This window comes from Vicugna pacos, chromosome 5, assembly GCF_048564905.1.
Source record: "Vicugna pacos chromosome 5, VicPac4, whole genome shotgun sequence".
Classification (NCBI taxonomy): Eukaryota; Metazoa; Chordata; class Mammalia; order Artiodactyla; family Camelidae; genus Vicugna; species Vicugna pacos.
The window spans coordinates 35,192,119-35,213,331 of record NC_132991.1 but is presented as its reverse complement, the minus strand read 5'-3'; the positions used below and the strand labels follow the sequence as shown (position 1 = coordinate 35,213,331).

The window sequence follows — 21,213 nt, the reverse complement described above, 5'->3', positions numbered from 1 at the left end:
GTGTCCCTAAGAGGACCTGACATGTCTATGACTGACCCATGTTGTGTCTCATCTGCAGCATAAGTCTAATATGGAAATAGTCCCTCATAATCAAGCTCTTGGAGTCTTCCACTGCAGCCCACAAGTACTGACAACATAATGGTTCTAGTTTAATACACAAATAAATACTTTAAAGAAAATTTTATAGTGAATAAAACAAAACTAGTTAGCCAAAAGGTTTTTATCCCCCAAAACAGAAGGTTTAGATGCTTTTTTAAAAAAATAAAATCTTAGGCTTCTGACAAATATGGAATGTAAAAGGTAACACTAACTTCAGTACAAAAGTGTTGTGTATACATATAAGAAAAACGAGTTAAGCACAATGCCATTTTCATTAAGAGAATTTTAAATCTTTAATTCCAGACCTTAAAGGCATGACGGAATCAGAAGTTAGTATTTTTATTGTACAGGGTAGCAATTAAGAGCTACTGACCACAGGATATGGCATACAAGTTGTTTAGGGGCAGAGGTTTGAATTTGTTTTTTTTTTTTTAATTAACTCCAACATTTCAGAATGTTTCCCCCTGTATCCTATATTTGAAAAGACGTAAGTCAGCACATGATTGCCCATGGAGGCTAATACATTTCAACTTTGGAAACAGTGTTAACTGTGTTATGAGTTTCCATAAAAGCTGAAAATTAGGAATACAAATTAATTTTTCTAACCACCATCCTGGCCCTAACCTCCTTCTTGTAACTCTTTGGAAATCCTCCTGTTTAAGGTATGCGGAGCACACCTACAATCGGCGGATCGAGCTGTGCAAGAATGAATGCTGACTCAGGTCTGTGGCAGGGCTTTTCCTGTGAGGCCCAGCTGCCCTACGTCTGCAAGAAATCGCTAAATCATACAGCGCAGTTGACAGGTACCTCCTCACTTCTCTGACGAAGAGGTCTCGAAATTAGTTTTGTGAAGTCAAGTAAATCATTCCAGATACCTCTTTTCCCTCTCTTTCACCTGATACTGCCAGTGCAGGAAAGCCTTTGATTTTGACCCTGTGTTAGAGACTATCAACTATGCGTGAATAAGGCTTTGGTTTGGTATATGCCCATAAGAAGGCAGAGGTGGTCTAGACAGGAAATAGATTTCTGTTCACAGGTGGCTCGTCTTTCTCTGGAGCAGTGGTTCCCCAGACCATGAGCATCAGCTTCATCTGCACCTGTTAGAACTGCAAATGCTTAGGACCTACTCCAGATGTACTGAATCAAACTCTAAGGGTGGGCCCCAGCGATCTGTGTTTAAAAAAAAAAACAAACTTCCAGGCGGTCCTGACACAGACTCAAGTATGAGAGCCACTGCCTCTGTGAGAAGTGAAAAATGATGGACACAGGCACATTCCTAGGCTTTTCTACCCCCTGCCCCACCCAGAGCCCACCCATCCACCTCTCTCCTTCTTCCAGGCTGATTCTTTAGGTCTTTGTGTTGCTAAATCAAGGGGAAAGGGGTGGTACAGATGGATGAAATACGTACACAGAGGAGTTTTTCTCAGGGAGTTTGGGGTGAGACACAGTACAGCTGAAGCTTTTGAGGTGCAGAAAAGTTCGAGGAGTCTTTGAAAGAATAGAGAAGAGAAATGCCCTTACTGTCTGGCACAGGGATTACCGTATACCTGGTGTTTAATTAAATCCTCACTGAATAAGAAAAACTAATACTTAAAACTGGGAGAAAAAGAGGAGGTTTTAAAATGTCTTGCTTTAAGAAATGTTGGGGGAAGAGAATGAAGCATAAAATTTCGTATCATCCAAATAGGCACATAAAGCCAATTTTTAAGATTAAGAAATAATAGGGGAAAATGAACATTCATCTTCCAAGTTGATTAAAACCAAATGTAGTCCATACAACAAAAGGCAGAGCAGAAACGACAGCACAGATGAAAATAAACCAGGGTGACTGATGATGGATCAAATAAATACCCTGTAGTAGCAATTATTAAGTAAATCATGATGTTTCCACATGGTTGAATAATATGCACTTATTAAAATAAGTGTGCCAGCAGGGAAATACAAAAAGCAGAACAAACTCATATGTGTTCTTATCATTTTAATCTTGTGAAAACATGTATTCATAGAGACAAAGACTAGAATATGAGAATAATTATTTTAAGTTCCATTATGGGTGTTTTTCCCCTCTGTTCCTTTCTTATAATTGTAAAATATAATAAGTGCTATTTCAGAACCTTAAAGTTAATTAAGTTACTTTGCAAGTGTGAGAAGCTAAATCTGAATTTTATCCTTTAGAAGAAAACAAACTGACTACATTTTTAAGATACTGTATTTTCTTATAACCAACATTCCAAATGGTTCCAAATCCATGAAGCTGAATAGTTGAACTACTTTCTAGTTCTGTTAAGAGGGGTAGAAATATTTTATATGGTTTATACCTCACTCTTTTTCTCTAATCTTTCTTGACCATCACTTGAGTGAGTTTTATTATAGTCAAAACAATGAATCCCTTGTTCCCACAAGGACTACAAGTCTAGCAGAGGGGAGGAAGGAAGAGGTCCATTTGGATATGCTGCCGTTTTTTGGATATGAAGTATATAAATGTCTTACTCTGTTCCTTAAATTTCTGCCTGTTCTTTGTTCAGCAGTGGACATTAATGAACATTCCCTTGCTAAGCTGACCATACATGAAAAAGAGGCTCAACTTCATAATCTCTCAAAGACAGAGAATGGAGAGGAACCTAACAAATCCTGTACTCAGGCAAAGACTTGTTAGCAACTGCACACCTTTCTTCTGTCTACTAGGAACAAGGACAATACCTCTCTAAATAGTCTGTGCCCAGCCATTTTGCACATTTGTATCACTTTAAAGTCACATTATTAACTGTATCCTTGTAGTCACTCTTATGATACTGTGTACACATTAGGCAGCACATAAATTCATGTCACTGTGCTATCTGACATCACATTCTCCAGTGTTCCAGAACACTATGATTCAAGAAAGAAGGATTTGCAGTGTTATTGATTCTAGGTAGATATGTCTTTACTAGAATATAAATAGCTTCTTTTCCCTCAGATGTTTGGGCATACTCCGATACCCGCTGTGATGCAGCAGACTGGCTGCCAAATGATGGATTTTGCTATCTGCTGGTAAATGAAAGTGATTCCTGGGGGAAGGCACATATGAAATGCAAAACTTTCAGCAGTGACCTCATCAGCATTCATTCTTTAGCAGATGTGGAGGTGGTTGTCACAAAACTCCATAATGGGGGTAAGTTTTTAAAATATTCTCTTTGAGAGGTTTGAAACATTTAAAAATATCTCTATTTTCAGGCACTTAGCAGGAATGAGAAGCTTACAGTTTGATCCTGAACATCAGCATTGTCCGATAAAATTTTCTGCAGTGCTGGACCCACTCTTTAATCTGTGCCGTCCAGTTCGGTAGCCACCAGCCACTTGTGGCTTTTGAGCCCTTGAAATGTAACTAGGGCAACTGGAGAACTAAAGTTTTACTTTATTTAATTTTAACTGATTTACAAATTTAAATAGCCACAGGTGGCTAGTGGCTACCAATTTGGCAGTACAACCATTGATTGAATAATTTATAAGCTAAATACTATTCAAATTGCTCCAAACACTTAAGTGATGGTTATTTCACTTTTGTAATTACTTGAAAGCTGAAGAATGAAGAACAAAACACTAGACAGCCACATTATAACCTTGTCCTAGGATTCTCCAATAGTGATAGCAAATAATACCTGTTCTGTGCCAGTGTGGTGCCAGCTGGTTCACCTGGGAGGACAGTATAGGTAGCCATCCCATGGCAGGGCTGGACAATATTCCCATTTTAATTCTAATATCTATAATTGTATTTGTAGAATGTCATTATTTCCCATAAAGAAAGTTTTATCTAAACCAGGTATCAGGAAGCCTCAGCCTACGGATCATAGTACAGCTCTTCCCGCTGGGTACCCGACCTACATAAGTGACCTGAAAAGCCCTCGTCACCGGGCCTGCCTAACTTGTCAGCATTTTTATAGACTAGTTAAGAATAACATCTTCTGAACTAGAACCTTCTAGGCTCTTCACACCCCATATCAGGATGTAAAAATCAGTAACAGTGTACATATTAAAGTATGGAATTGAGTAACCAAACAAATAAAACATTTTTCTTTCAGATGCCAAAGAAGAAATATGGACAGGCCTCAGGAACATAAATACACCGACTCTATTTCAGTGGTCAGATGGTACTGAAGTTACTCTAACTTACTGGGATGAGAATGAGCCAGATGTTCCCTACAATAAGACTCCCAACTGCGTTTCCTATTCAGGAAAGGTAGGAAGCCGCCCTGGGTTTATTTATATCCTCATTGTTACAGCCAGTAGTCTAATAATAACATGAAGATGACTTTGGTTGGGGTATTTTTGTTTGAACTGGGAAATAAAAGTAACAGCACTGTAGATTGTCTTTGTAGGAGCTGCTGAAAAAAGTAAATGAAGCAACCTCTAAAGCAGCAGTCCAGTTCCTGTCGGAGAGCATCTGCTCTGGTGTGAAACAGATCAAGAGAATCCCTTTAGAGCTCCAGTTCTCGTGCCGGAGTGGTTCTGATAAGCTGCTTTCTCTCAGGACCATCAGGGCAATATTTCACGTGTAGCCACTGTTTAACCTGAAAAACCCCATCTTCTCATGTTTAGATCAAGTGTAATGTTAATACTACTTGGAGAAGTGAAATAATATTTGTTTTAAAAAATATTAGGTCTGACTTTGTTCAGAGAACATCTTACGCCTATAAAATGCATAAATATTTATTGAACATGCTTCAGTTAAGAGTCCAAAATAAGCTGTATCTTGAGCCAAAAGGACGTATGCACCCCTATATTTTTGTTTGTACCACTTTCCTGTGACCTCCTAATTGTTTCTAGGAGGCTGATTGTGTCACCCAAACTTCTAGAGAGACTTAAATGTAAGCAATAAATGGTAGGGCTGTTTAGAAGTGTTTCCATAGTGAAGGTGTATTTAGAAAGGTGTAAAGCTGAATTTAGAAGGGTATCACATTTGCTATTCTACTTAAGAGGATACACAGGATATCTTTAAAAGAGTGTCAAAGATAGAAATGAGGTCCCATAGGCCAGAGCAAACTGATGGCATACCTAGACAGCATTCCAACGTTCAAAACTGACCCTGATCACAAATGACTTACTAAAATTTAATTGGAAGAAAGCAGAGTGACTTAAGCAAAATAAATATTCAGCAGCATATTTGAAAGACAGAACTTTGACATCTAGACTGAAGTACAGTTAGAAGAAACTTTTTTCTAAAATTCTTAGAGAATAACTATTCTAATCGCCATCATCACCTTACATATGAGGAAACTGAGACAGGGTGGTTAGGTGACCTGCCCAAAAGTTGTGAACCTGTGGACGAACTTTGGCCGTGTCATGGAGGACGACGAGAGCACTGGCAGCTCTTTGTGAGCTGGGTCCTTCTCTCTTCAACCTCTATACTAAGTGTCCTTTGATGGTTTTATTGTTACTGTCATAAGAAAATGAAATTCATCCCCACTGTGACCTTGAGGTGATGCCGAAATAATAGGCTTCCAGGCCTGGGGGTAGCATTTTCTAGGAGTCTGTTCTCAGATTTAATCATTCATTTATATTCATTCTCTCCCCCTCCCTTTCCTCCTTCCCCTCCTCCTCCTCCTCTCCCTCCCTTTAGGTGTGAGAAGAAGCTATCTTGATTAAAATGAGTTAAGTTCTAAATATGTGGCAGAGAACTTCTCTTGTGGGAAAAATTATTTTCTGTTTTTTAAAAGCTAGGTCAGTGGAAGGTCCAATCATGTGAAGAGAAACTTAAATATGTATGTAAGAAAAAGGGACAAAAATTGAATGATACAAGATCTGATAAGATGTGTCCTCCAGATGAGGTAAGTAAAACCCCTGTATAAATTTTTCTAAGCAGTATTACACCTTCTTGGTTAGAGATGGTAGTTGAGACTTAAACAATTTAGACTTGGGAAATAGAAGAATTCACTAGCTTCTGTTCATTGACATTAGAGCAAGCCAGAAAACAATGAATGAGTCATAGTGTATCAGCATTCTTAGAAAAGAAAGAAAAGTTACAGGAAAAAAATTACTTACTAATGAATTTCTATAAAAATGTATATGATTATTATCCTCAATGCTGATTTCTTACTTCTACTTATATTATTCTTATTCAAAAATCATTGAACCAATGACTGTTATACTCTTATGATGAGCTAGGCACTAGGGGATAAAGAAAATTAGGACATACCTGCTGTCCGACACAGGCTCCCAGTCTTATGGACGTTATCCATGAAATTGTATCCCACCCTCATCATGTCCTTCATTTCTGTAAGTTGTAAGACGTTACCAACGTAGCAGAACCTTGCATGTCAGAGGGGGACATAATCAAATCTGGAAGACAGTATGATGGTATTTTTCCTCTAATACAGGACTGGAAAAGACATGGAGAAACCTGTTACAAGATTTACAAGGATGAGGTCCCTTTTGGAACCAACTGCAATCTGACTATAACTAGCAGGTGTGACCATCTGTAAACATGTACTAGTGAACTTTTAACTCTTAGTTCCTTTTCTAAATAACCTTCATAAGAGAAAGGTGCTCTACACTGGAATTTGACACAACATTGTAAAATGACTATAACTCAATAAAAAAAAAGTTAAAAAAAAACAAAAACAAAAAAGGTGCATCTTCAATTTATATAGTAATTCAGCCATTCTGAAAACACCTACTGATTTGACTCTCATTTTGTAGATTTGAGCAAGAATACCTGAATGATATGATTAAAAAGTATACTAAGTCTCCAGGCAAATACTTCTGGACTGGCCTGAGAGATACAGATGCAAGTGGAGAATATAGCTGGGCAAGTGTTGGTGGAGTAAAGCGGGCTGTTACCTTTTCCAACTGGAATTATCTTGAGCCAGGTGAGTGCCTTGGCCTTTAAAGTAGCAGAACACAGTGACTTGGGAGATGCAGCTCTCCTCCCAAATCTGTTCTTCACTTACCTTTGAAATATGAAGGGGCTGATGATCTTCAGGGCTGTCACAGAGTCTATCTACGGAACCATAAATAGAAGCAGTGACTGCATCTTCCCTGTGAAATCCTCGGAAACTGCCCAAAAAACCCCAGAAAACTTGGTTCTCAAAAACCACCACCTAATGGCACAGAGCTAGAAGAGTCAGTGTGACATTTTTATCTTTTCCATGTAAGTCTCAAACAGCATCTGGAAGCTTCATTGTGGAGCACTTTACATTTTCATCTCTCTGCCTCTTAACTTCTTTCTCCAAAATTGAGTGTGTTTATTTCCATTATTCTCAATGGGTGAGAATTCAGGAGGCAATGTATTGTAGATTCTGTTTATTCTGGAAGTTAGTTTATCCTTCTTTAACCAGCCTAAAAGTACTGACCATAATTAGCCATAGAAGCAGAACATTTGAGCCAGGAAAGGCTTCAGAAGTCCCTTCTGATTTTAGAGTTAAGAAGGCAGAGAGGCTTAGAAAGGTGATTTACTTGACAAAGGTTACCTGGTTATTGAATTGCTAAAATCCAGATCTCCTGGTTTTTAATCCAATGCTTGTTAGAGGATTTTGGCTTTGTATGGGACAGCAGTTGTAAAGCATTTGACTTTTCTTCCTCTGAATTATTTATATTTTCTTGTGTTTGTATAATGTGATCATGAAGACCATTTTTTATAACAGAGAAACAAATGTGTGAGTGTGTAGTTAAGCACAATATTTGAAATAGATTATGCCCATAAAATTTGTAACATAGGGTCATCACATAAAGTAAGTGCCATTGATAATAACAAGCTCATTTTTTCGCTTGTAGAAGATGGAGGATACAGATGCTAATCCAGGTTAAATTTCATCTTAAATTAAGAAAGTCTGATACAGAAAACACGTGATTTCTTTTATAGACACTTAGATGTCTTAGAGTCAATGTCACATTTTTCACGGATAAGCCTCAGTGGTTGGAAGGGTGCTCAGGAAGGAGCTATAACGGCTATTCTCTCAGTCCTGTAGCCAGAAAGACTGCCCTTGAGCCCTCTTTACCATTATTACTCCCAGATTCAGCCAGCTTGGTCTGCAGTAGGCAAGCCATGGGTAGGGGGCAGACAAGGGGAGCATAGCACCCCCTTCCAGGGTAACACAGCATTGTTTTTCCCAGTTCCTTGTTCCTCTTGCTGTCCATGTATGATGAGACATGAGACCATACAGCTTTTCTGTGTGATGGAATGGAAGTTGTTCTCATCACTTTGCGACATATACTCTTCTTGTCCTGTGCCCACTTTAGACAGTGTGACGGAATGGAAAAGGGAGAATGGCATTTTGCCGGACAAATCTGGGTTCAAGTTCTGACTCCACCATTCACTAACTGTGGTTGTGGGCAAGCCACTCATTCTCCCTCTGGAAATGGGTCTGGCAGTACAAACTGTCATTAAATGTTGTCGTGAATAAATAAAATTCTGGCTGCCGCAAAATAAATAGTAAACAAATATATGTTACCTACACACCTCCTTCTACCTTTATCGGACCAGCCCTGGCTTTGGATCTGAACCTGGGAGAGTTTTGTTTTGAAGTTTACTAAGGCGCTTAAAAACTGTTGAAAGTTGCCAGGTGAATATGAGCGACTTAGGCTATTCTGAGCATCATTGTGGTTTAGGGTACAGCTCTGCACACACACCGCCGGAATTGCAATCCCGGGTCAACCATTTACTAACATGCAACCTTGGACAAATCACGAATCCTCACTGTACTTCAGTATCACAGTAGAATCTACTCTATAGTTTTTTTGTGAGGATCAATTCACTTAATCCTCTTAGAATAGTACCCAGCAAAAAGTAAACACTCCTCTATATTACCATCATCATTACTATTGTGAACAACACATCTATTTTGTCCATTTGTTTTCCTACTCTCTCTCCTCACCTTGAGTCAAACATAGGGTGTAGGCACTAGAAAATGTTTGGACTTTAATTTTTAAATGTAATTTTTAATTATACTTTTTAATTCAACCCCAGCTTCTCCAGGAGGGTGTGTGGCCATGGCTACTGGAAAGTCTCTTGGAAAGTGGGAGGTAAAAGACTGCAGAAGCTTCAGAGCACTTTCAATTTGCAAAAAAATAAGTGAGCCTCCTAAGCCTGAAAAAGCAGCCCCCAAGCCTGAAGACCCCTGTCCTGAAGGCTGGCATAGTTTCCCCTCAGGTCTTTCTTGTTATAAGGTAAAGTAATGTTCTCATTCAATCCTTGAATGAAGTTATCTCTCTACTATCCTAGTCCAGGTCCTTGTACAAACTAGGCTCCTCCCCAGACACATACCTCACCTACCAAAGTGTTTGGGAGCACAGAGTCCTTGTCAGGACATTGTCGAACCTCTGGTGTTGGATAACTCATTCCCATGTAAACTTATGTGCTACCCCAAAGAGCAGGACCACAGTGAGAACTGGCTCTTTCCTAGAGTTCGTTGGTTCTGGGGAGTTGGGTGAGCTGCATGCCATGCTGATACTTTGCTTATGATTCTCAAATCCCTCTAATTATTGTTGTCTTACCACCTTTTACAAGTCAAAGAATTTATTTTAGGGGCTGTATCAATCAATCAACTGTTGCCACAAAGAAATTGTTACTTACCATCCCAAAGTTCAGTGGCTGTGACAACATTTAGTCACATGCTCACAGATCTCTAAGTCAGATAAGGTGTGACTGATCGCGTTGGGGCTTGAATGGCCAGCTCTGCATTCAGCTGTGCTGGGCTCCAGGCTGTAAGTTGGGGTCTGCTGCCCTTCAACCTGGGTCTCAGGCCGAAGGGGCAACAGCTGGCAGGGGCTTGTTTTTTTCTTACTCAGTTACTAGAACCTGAGAAGCAAGCCTAACCCATAAGCATATTTCAGGTTTCTGCTCACTTTACGTATACTACTGCCCCATCGATCACAGCAAGTCACATGGCTGAGCCCCAAGTCAAGGCACAGGGATGTACACTTCATCCACCAGGAGGCCATGATGGCAAGAACACATAATTATATAGCAGGCACTGAAGAATCAGGACCAGTAACTCAACCTACCATTGTGTCATCTGCTCCTTCTTCTTTTAAAATGACTATGGCTCCTTTGGCATAAAATCAGTCATCACAAACCAAAGAAACAGTCCAAAGTGGCAAGTTTTGTTTTGCTACCTCCTGTGAACATTCGCACACCAGTGCAGTCTGCCCTTTGAGTCTTCTTATCAGAAAATAATCCTGAACTTGTGCATGTCTCAATGTATTATGTTCAAAGTTATGTTGTTAGCACGTTTCTTTGCAGAAGTCTACTCCCAAAGCATTCATGTGTGCTCTTTACAACCTTACCTGCTGGTCATTTTATCTCTCAAGGTCCTTGGGAGGCAGGAGAATATGGTATCATGTTGGTGCGGTTCCCCGGGCTGGCTGAGGAAGGCCATCCGCCTGATGGCAGGGGCTGGCACCTGTGCTGGCCTTTAGTGGGCACTTTCTGTGTCACAGTATGTGTACCTTTACCTCTGTCTTTATGACACCTGTAAAGATTCATTTCAGGGGCCAACATTCTTGACTGTGATTGACTATAAAGTTATGAATACTTTATGATTATACCAGAAAACAAATTAACATTATATTTTGTTAAGCTATTTCACGTAGAAAGAATTGTAAGAAAGAGGAACTGGGAAGAAGCCGAGAGATTCTGTCAAGCACTTGGAGGACACCTTCCTAGCTTCAGTCATATGAATGAAATAAAGGAATTTCTTCACTTTTTAATGGACCAGTTCAGGTAATACTTTCAGAATGAGATCTTCTATGCTAAATTTGATGTCCTTTAGGTATTGAGAATTGACATGTTTTATTCTCTAAAAGGAACATTCAGTACTTTAACAGTCATTCAACATCAAGAATTTTTATGTGCAAGACACTATGAGGGAGATCAGAGATGAGGGGGACAGAGTCGCCACCCTTTGTGTGGTGTAATGAAGTCCAACAGTGAGGAGAAGAAAGATATGGTGAAAAATATAGAACATAGGCCAAGAGAGGCCATGGAAATTCAGAGGAGGGAGAAAGTGTTTTGGGGAGGTATAATTGGGGAAAATGTTATGAAGAAGGATGTTCTCTGGAAGTAAGGTAACGTTTGAAAGGTAAGATGGGAGAAGGATCCAGGGAAAACAGAGCCTAAGGAAAAGAACTGAGACCAAAATATACAGATATGGTCAGAGAAAAATGAGCCATACAACCTAGCTAGAAAATGGAATTTGGATATGAAATTGGAATGTTTTGTCTTGCCAGGGAAGGAGTTTGATCTTAAATCAATAAGCAGAAAACAAACAAACAAAAACAAAGTGTGTGTGTGTCTGTCTGTCTGTTTGTGTGTGTGTGTTGGGGGAGAGAGAGAGAGAGAAAGAGAAAGACAGACAGACGTGGTAGGTAGATGCAGGGCAACTAGTTATAAGGCTATCACGGACCCTCTGGTGGAAAACCACATTGAAGAAGGGCAGTAAGATGGGGCAGTAAGGAAGTGATCAGAGATGTTTCAGAGTCAGCCACTGTGATCTTGACGTTGAGGTAGGAGGACTCCTGAGCAGTTTTCCTGATGTCCTTAAGGATAATGCGGAGAAATAGGAGCCAGGTGTTGCTATCATAGGAGGAAATTTTTTTCTGAAGCTTTGGGGACGATCATGGGTACAATGGAATTCAACATCACAATTAATTTTACCCTTCATTTGTTGAACCAAAAAGAAGGCCCAAATCTGTAAATCAAGGATTCAGGGTATACCAGGCAAAATTATGGAAAAGAAATGACCACCTGGACATATCCTAGTGAGTTCTTTCCTGATCACTTTGACTCAACCCCCACCCCCCGAGAAAACCTCAAAGAAAAACAGTAGAAATAAAACAGTTACCAAAACACAAAGAAAATCCAACTAGCCCTCTTCTCTAGGGCATTAAATATAAGAAGGCAGTTTAAAAACTGACATCTAAAAAGTTTTGAGGTAGAAAATGTGTGCATTGTATTCATTTTAGTTATGTGGTTTTTCATTTGTGAAGGTAGTAATTGGTACTATTTATGCTCCCTTCTTGGAAAAAAAATTTCAAAGGCATATTCCAGTTGAGAGGTGAATAAAAATCAGAAACACATGAATAGGTATTTTGTTTTTAAAGAATTAGAAGAAAAAATACATAACATAAAAACATAGCCCCAGTCTAAATAATGCAATATATGAAATTGTGAAAGTATCCTAAATTTAGAGTGAAATTATCCTAAATTCTGAAAGAGAAGGAAGACTATTTTTAACAAAACCAGCTATTTAACTGTTTATAAATTAAAAACTGGATGTAAAGAGATAAAATGGTTGTGAAAAATGAAAGCATAATAAATTCCTGAAAATCTAGAAATTTAGAAACACAAATTGTGTACATTTTTAAAACTGCAAAAAGGGTGTTCATCTACTGAACACGTAATGGGTGAAAAGAAGGCCCACACGGCAAATTATAAAGGAATAAAATAACAAAGCATGAAGACAGGAGTAAAGCAAGATGGCAGAAGACCGAACGTGTCCCTTATCAGTACATACAAGTCCAAGCCTGCAAATGTGTGCAGTAGTGAAATCCAACCATATGCTGTTCAAAGAGACCAGAAGCAAATCTTGCCAATTAGTACCTCTTCAGCCCAAAGAGCAAACTCTATAAATCAAGGATTTATTGCATACCAGGCAAAATTATGGAAGAGAAATCACCTTCTCCTGGAAGGAACAAGCCACAAAGTGTTTCAAAATCAACACATTTTGGTAAAAGTCTGTATTTTTGACCCTTCTTTTAAATTAAAACAACTGGCAACATTTTCATATTGTAGCAATAGTTAGTTAGTGCTGAGCAGCCAGTGGACAGCAAAATAGGGCATCACCCTCCAATTTTTTGTGGTCTCTAATTTAGTACTCCTTGACCACTTCACTTGCTTATGTTATGTGTTTGTCCCATATTAACCTAAATAGGATTGAGTTGATAATCACAAATGTAATACAAAAACTAGAATGGAAAAATTAGAAGAATGGGCGAAATTATATTGTGCAAATGTGAACAAAAAAGCTAGAGTCACAGTATTAATATTAGATAAAATACAGTAAAAATAAAAATGCATTAAATGAGATCTACTTATTCTTGATTAAAGGTACAATCTACAATGAAGTTATTACAGTCAAGAAATTTATGCATTTAAAATAAATAGCTTCAAAATATATAAGGCAAAAAATTAATTAGTAAATATTTCCAGTAAATAATGGTAATAGGAGACTTTAAATGCTCATCTCATTTATCAACAAATGAGACAGGCAAAATAGAAATAATACAGAATATGTACATAGTGTAATTAAGGTTGGTTTAATAATATTTTCTTTGTAGATTAAAAAGTCTATATATACTTCGTCTTCAAGCTTTTTGCCTGGATCACTTAAAATAGTTGATTTACTAAGCCAAAAAAAAAAAACCCAAAACCCTAAAATTCCAAAGTGGTATAATTATACAGGTTACATTAGCAGTGAAATCAAATCCTCTCCACTTGTAAATTTAGTGTTTTTAAGGAGTCTTTTGGCAAGTAAATTGAAACTGTATGAATGATAATAAAAACACTCATTCTGAAATGCATGAGATATAGCCAAAGCTATAGTTGGAGGTACATTAATAGCTTTAAGGGCTTTCATTATTAAACAAAAATAATGAAAATAAGCATTCACCTAAGAGTGAAAATATTTATCAATATAGATACAAGGAAACCATAAAAAAGAACCTAATAAAGATAAAAGTGAAATTAATGAACTAGAAAATAGAAAAGCAGTAGAACTGATAAATCCTAGAGGTATATCTCTAGAAATAAAACCACAAAATATAAGAAAAAAAATCTACTGATGACTAAATCATGAAAACAGAAAAGACAACAGATACTTGAAATGAAACCTGAGTAAGGGATTATAAAATATAAAACCCATTTAATGGAGAAATTTTTAATTGGTAAGAAGCCTATGCATAATTCTATGCTATTCTACATGAAATTATTAAAGTGAACAATTTTTAGAGAAATATAAATTAGTTTACAGTTGATTTAATAAATAGAAATCCAGTAATCCAATAGCCATGGGAAAAAATGGAAAAGTTGACAAAGAATTTCTTCCAAGGAAGAGATGGGAACTACGTATCTGATACTGTATGTGAATTACTTTATATTTTTAAAAAGAGATCATTACCAGGTGTTTCAATAGTACAGGCAAGAGCTTGCATTCCATTACATGGGAGCTAATGCAAGCATCCAGTTTCACAAACTAGTCTAGTTCTGATATCACAGCCTGTCAAAGATAGCACAAAGAATTATCAGCCAGCTTCATGACTAGGCATGTGAAAATGTTAATACTAACAAGTGACATAATAACAAACACTAATATAGAGTTTATCATGTGCCAGATAATGTCCTAAGTGGTTTCTATTAACTAATCCTTACAACAGCCTATGCAGTGGGTACTGTTACTATGCCCATTTTATCTAAATGGGGAGATGGAGACACAGAGAAGTAAAATAACTTGCCCAAATTTATATAACAAGTAAGTAAAAGATCCAATATATGAACCCATTAGAGCTCACTTTCTTAACCCACTATATTACACTACCTCAAAATAACATATTTGACAACGTAGGATTTCTTCAACGAGTACAAGTTTGGATCATTACTAGGAACTCTCTATATTTAGTCAAATAAGTGATCATCTTAATAGGTGCTGAAAATGCATCTGGTAAAATTCACTGTTCATACCTGGCTTAATATATGAATATATCATATACTTAGCATAGTTAATTAATATAATTAACATAAATTTTATTAAATTAAGAATAGAAGTATAATTCAAGCAATAGTCATACCACACAATGGTTAAACATTAAATGCATTTCTGTGAAAGTCAGAAAAAGGTAAAGATCCCCAGTGTCATCACTTTTGTTGATCTTGGTTTGGAATTTAGCCCCTGAACATTAAGATTTAAAAAACAGTACGCATGAAAAGAACATGCAAATGTTTATAATATATTAAGTGAGAAGAAAGGCAAATTTTAAAAGGGTAAAAAATATACTATTTATATCAAAAAGTAGACAGAAAAGATCATCGTTGTTACCTCTTGGAGGTAAGATTTTGAATGAGGTTTTAAATGTTTGAACATTTTACATTTTCCAGATTTGTATTAGCATACTCACTATTATATTTTCCTCATTAAAGGAAGTGAAGTCCCATTTTAGTGTGCTGGGAACCTGATGTAAAATACAATACATGTGTCCCATAAATATTCATTTATTAAGCATCTATTGTATAATTTCAGATATAGTAGCCTTTATTTTTTAGCATTAGAAATTAATATACAAAACTTCATTGCACGCCAGCTAAGCTAATTTGGATATACAAACTCTTAAGTTCTTTTTCAGGTGATTGTTTCTTAGCTACTTCCCACAACCTTGAGAGTAGAGTATAATGAGTGCAAAATTCAGACCAGTCTTTCCAGATACACATTTATTAAACATTCATTGAAATGGGCACAAAACATGTCATACAATCTGTTTTGTAAGCTTACAACATCCCAGTAGTCTGTCCCTTTAGGTGTTCCAATGACCATCTTGTGTGGAAGTTTCATTTAAAGTAACTGTGCTGATGTTCCAGAGGCAGGATTCATTCTGTCCCCATTATAAGTGGCATAAGGCAGTCCCAACACCTGACCCAAAGACTGGACGTGGGACCAGTTAGAGATCAGGCCACAGATGCATTTCTAATGATACAGACTACCAGCTTCACGAGATTCTACTACTCTTTCATGAGGAGTGAGAGTGTCACTAAGTATTTTTAGCTATTCCTCACATCTTGAATAACTTGAATTTTTACCAGTAAAAGCCCATTTCTAACATCTTGCTGATAAACAAGCATCTAATTTTGCTGATGTAAACTTACTTCTGAAATTCACTTTGCTAATGACCAAAGCCTCAGGTATGGCTTTTGGATCACAGAGGGCCTTGTGGTGGCCACCTCTGGAGCATAACCTCTCTAATACCCTGCTGATCCTCGCTGAAGAGAGAATTTTGAGCAGGGCAATTTACTAGCCCTTAGATCTCAAGGATCTCAAGCTTGACACACAAAATATCATACTGTCGAGGCCAAGGTATTTTTAAGGAAAATACTGGCAATACTGGCATAAACAAACTGGACTTTGAATAACCCCAAGCAAGAGGCTAGAAAACTTTAACTGGTTCAGGGAGCCATTGGTAAGTACTAAGCAATAAGGCTGAAGATACCATCAGCCCTCCATATCTTCAGGTTTCACTTCTGTAGATTCAATCGAAAATATTTGGAAAAATATTCCAGAAAGTTCCAAAAAAGCAAAACTTGAATTTGTCTGATGCTAGCAACTATTTACATGAACATTTACACCATATCGGGTATTATAAGTAATCTAGAGATAATTTAAAGTATATGGGAAGGTGTGTATAGGTTATATGCAAATACTACATCATTTTATATAAGGGACTTGAGCGTCCTCAGATTTTGGTATGTGGAGGGGTCATGGAACTAATCCTCCATGGATACCAAGGGACAGTTGTATTTGTGGGAATCAACTGATGAAAAATTGAGTATCATGTGTGAAATAAATGATCATTAAGAGCTTCTATATACAAAATAGAGTACGCTAGAAAACAAAAGTCTGAGAGATAATTTTTCTTGATTTCTTTATTTCTAATCCACTTGCTGAGTCCCCCCCATTAAAAATTAATACAAGTTTATTATGTAAAATTTGGGAAATATAAAAAATGATAATGAAGAAAATTAAAATCACCTCAAATCCTAGCTCCTAGTTATAAACATAGTTAACATTTAGTATAGTATAAATCCTTTTCATTTTTTTCCATTCCTATATACATAGGTTATTTTTCACAGAATATGCAATGTTTAATTTTGTTCTGATCACAAAAGTAACACGTATCGAATTTAGAAAAGCACAAAGAAAAACAGGAAATCACACATTAAAAACAAATCACCGTAATCCTTTCACTCATTGGAATCATATTTTATTTGTACTCATCCCAGTAGTTAATATAATGCCGTGTTAAGCAAACTGTAATGTCTGCTTAATACACGCCCCATTAGTAAAGAGATCATTTGCCCATACTATACTTAGACAACATATTATAAAACCTATTCAATATTGGGTTGATGGGAAGAAAGGAAGCAAACCCATTTGTATCAGAAAATGATTCTAAAGTTTACTCCTTGAACACTTTAGCTTTTTATTGCAGGAACTGACCTTTCTCAGCAAGATGTCCATTGCCCAAATTGTGTACTCCCTGCCAAGGAGCGAAGTCAGATGACTGCTACACTTCTCACCATCTAAGTTCCCCATCTCTGTTTGTATTTCCATGAAAAGGGTTCATAGTACCCTAAGTCACTAGGACTCTAAGATCTTTGCAATTCGTGACAGCAGCCCACTAGGGAAAGCCACTGTAGAACAAAAATAGTCTTAGGATTAGGGAAGAAAGTCTTGTCTGCAGTGCTCTTGCTGCTGTGTGTGCTACCTCCAGTGATGTGGCATGAATAGATTAAGATATAAATCGAAGGCTTTGCAGACTAAGTGCCCTCATCAAATAGTGTTTACTGGGGGTTATGGCTGAGGTACTGTTTTCTTAGAAACCAGATAGAGCAGGAAATTTGATTGAGAGTAGAAATATTAACACAAATAAACATATTAAACTTTCATGCAATGTCTTCTTAACCTAATAGCCTTAAAACCATATGCTTAGTGCTTGGAGTAGAAGAAATCTATATTTAGAGAGAAAATTTCAGTTTGATTCAATTCCTCAGTTATAATCTATTTTCCCCTCAAATTTTCTAAAATCCACATTAGAGATATGTAAGGATTAATGTGATTTCCAACTTCTTCTTCTCTTTATCTGCCTACTAATACAGGTCAAACCAAGAATAAGTTACAAATGAGGAAATATTTTCCACCTCTTAACCACACACACCAAAAAAAAAAAAAAGAAAAAAGAAAAGAAAACCCACACAAATAGCTACTCTGTTCTGTATTTATAGCACACTAATAAATCTCTGGAAATGGAAGCTGAAAACTAGAAAGGTCTGGGTTAAAATGAAGTTCAATCTCAGAAAGTGTGAAGATTAGAAATTTTGGACAATGGGGCAGACTGCTCTCTAGGAAACTTCTCTCAGTTGCAGCAGAGGAGGCAGAAACGGGCTTGAAAGCAGAGGTTTCTAAGTAGGAAGACACAGAGGTGAGAACGGACTGGGTGGAAATTTTGGGGCAGGCTTCTAAAGAGGCTTTCTGTGGGAGCTTATAAAGTCAGTGCAGATGGCAAATGATCTTTGATCATTTTCCAGGTTGTACTGTTGACTGTGTAAAGAAAATAAAATACCTAATGCTTTCTTTAGGGAAACACAAAATTCTGCACAAATTCTGCAGGCCCAAACATATAATCTGCAAAGATTAGAAAGTCATAAAGTATGAGGAAGCAAACTTGACTTCCTCTTTATTTTAGCCATCTGACTTCAATTATAATATATATATGGCAACTATCCAGACCTTGTGGTTTAGAAATCCAACAGTCGAAAACTATGATACATTTTGATGCCTGTGAGAAAGCTCTGATTAGTTGAAGACACAAACTGCAGAGTCCTTTTTTAGCTGCTAAATTCAGACTGGACTTAATTGTCTCCACTGGGTTTATCTTAACTCTATAAATTGGTGATCTTTCTTTATGAAAGAAAACAGTATAACAATAAAAACTTAAAGGAGACTGTCTCATATTCCATTGTAATGAGTTGAAAAGCTTGAGGTCAGCAAGGTAAAACAAAAAGTGCTTATTGATGTTAAAATATGAGGGAATGTTGAACAGAGGAAAAAGATAAAGAAAAGCAGATACTTCATTAAAAAGTAGGAAATCAATTCAAAATTACGTTTGTTCCTGCCTTTGATTCACTAGCAAATATTTTTAAATGCAGACTTACTGTATTTCCCAATTGTCCTGTAACTGTACATTGCATATATTCCATATATTCTTCTGAGCTTGAGAGTAGGGATTAATTTTAGATTTGGAATCTGCCACTTCTCTAATGTGTGTTCTATTTATATTTATGTCACATTTCTATAGCTACTATTTTGCATATATAGTAGTCACTCACGTACTGATGGTACATGCCATATGCAATCAGAAGGTTAAATATATGGAAAGTAACTAGCATCACCCCTGCAAAAAAAAAATTACATGGAAAATAGTCTACTTATTAAAGCCTAAAAAGTATAATACGTGTCAGAGAATATCTTCAAGTGAAGTTAGAAGTGGAGAAATTTTTTATGGTTATATTACCTCTATTTATACTGAAATTATCTCCCTGGCTAGTGCATGCATTTAATTGAGGGGAAGGGATCACTTACAATGTGTGTCCCTGCCTCTATATGTGGTTGTATATGTTCTTCCTTGGAATGCCCATCCTTTCTTCTCTCAGCCAGTCTGAATACTGGCATGTGGTAAACACTCCGATTATGGCTCAAAAGAAATGTCAGGTATCCTCTAAAGACTCTCTCTTGTCTTACCAACCCTACAAAATATTTCCTGACTTCCTATGGACTACAATGACCTCTCCTTTTTCTGAACTTTTGTTGCACTTACAATGTATACAAAGTTTATATCATTCGATGTTTTTCAAAAATGGTCTTATATTTCCTTTGCTTATATATATGTATCTTGTCTCTCTTACTAGTTTATATGTCATTTGAGGGTAGATATTATGTCTTCTATGTCTCTGAAGCACTATTGTACATAGCTCAGTGCCTTGTGCATAAAAGTATAATAGTTATGAGTGTTAAATACATTCACTTAGTGATTGCTGGATTGTATTGCTCTGGGATAATCCAAGGAGTTTAGCATTTAAAAATACTTGAATACTTGTTTTACTTTAAACTTAATGGGCAGTGGGAATTAAATTTTTAAAATCTTTTTTAATAAAATGTTAGCCAAGTGGTTTGTTCTGCATTTTAAAGAAGAACTGTTTGATAGTGTTATAGATGAATGCTTTAAGGAAATGCCCTTGTTGTTTTGGTATCTGAAAACATTGTCTAATAATTATCTAACTGAAGCTCTGTGGTGAAAGTTTTGAAATAATCATACACTTTTTCTTTCTCTTAAGTTCTTCAAAGCAGAATAGTTTCTGCCTTTTATGTGAAGAAAGTAGCTTAAAATTTAGTTTAAAAATGTCTGGTACTTTTTTGATAGCTTCCCCATAATTAGAATTCAGTTTCATTTCAGAAGACTTTTTATATAGCTTGAAACTGCTTTTCAGTTCGTGACAAGGTCTTCTGAATAAACTTACATGTCTTAAGCATTTTAGACATGTGAATACCTAAGTGTTTTTGCCAAGTGCTGTGCTCAGATTTTAACACTTCCTTTTTACATAGTAACCAGCGTTGGCTGTGGATAGGTTTGAATAAAAGGAGCCCTGATCTACAAGGATCCTGGCAATGGAGTGATCATACACCAGTAAGTGTAATCTTCCTTGTTCGGGGTATGATGGAAAGAGTATTTGTTTCAGTAACAAATGAGTGTTTTGTTAATGAATACAGCCATGCAACCATTAAAATTATGTAGATGCATCTTTATTGAAGTGGAAATAGATTCACATATATGAAGTGGCGGGGGAAACATGTTACTAATCTCATTTTTATCACAAAAAATAAATAACCATATGTATAGCCTTTCCATATATAGTCTAAAAAACATAATATATAGATGTATAAATATAGTTGTAATTTTGGGGTAGTACAAGTGATTTTTTTTCTTTTTCTTTGTATATTTTTCCTTTTTTCATAATGAGAAACTTTTATTATCTAAAAATATGAGTTTTGTAAAAAAGAAAATAACTTTGTTGGGGGAAACAATTTGTGGGAACCTTAAATATTATTTCAAATGTTTACACTATCCTAAGGAGAGGTTTTAGGTAACATATAGAGGAGCAAATTATTCTCAAAATGTTAAATATTTGCTCCACATTATCATTGTGTCAAATCATTGTATATTCTTTCTAAATGTAAAATTCCTTGGCTTCATTTTCAAATTTGAGCACATCCATCCGAGAATAGTTAATTGAATAACTCACATGTCAACACATGCAAAAAA

General features: G+C 36.6%; 1 protein-coding gene across 2 annotated transcripts in view; it reads left to right on the top strand.

Annotated features, from left to right (window-relative positions):
• The window catches only part of LOC102539123 (CD302 antigen), a 105,381-nt gene that overhangs the window by 16,546 nt on the left and 67,622 nt on the right, over positions 1 to 21,213 (top strand). For both annotated transcript variants that reach the window (XM_006196201.4, XM_031678468.2), the window contains exons 6-14: positions 762 to 902; positions 3,056 to 3,250; positions 4,158 to 4,315; positions 5,793 to 5,903; positions 6,453 to 6,541; positions 6,775 to 6,944; positions 9,041 to 9,240; positions 10,653 to 10,795; positions 20,496 to 20,577. In XM_006196201.4, coding sequence (XP_006196263.2) covers positions 762 to 902; positions 3,056 to 3,250; positions 4,158 to 4,315; positions 5,793 to 5,903; positions 6,453 to 6,541; positions 6,775 to 6,944; positions 9,041 to 9,240; positions 10,653 to 10,795; positions 20,496 to 20,577 — 1,289 coding nt within the window. The remainder of the gene's footprint in view (positions 1 to 761; positions 903 to 3,055; positions 3,251 to 4,157; positions 4,316 to 5,792; positions 5,904 to 6,452; positions 6,542 to 6,774; positions 6,945 to 9,040; positions 9,241 to 10,652; positions 10,796 to 20,495; positions 20,578 to 21,213) is intronic.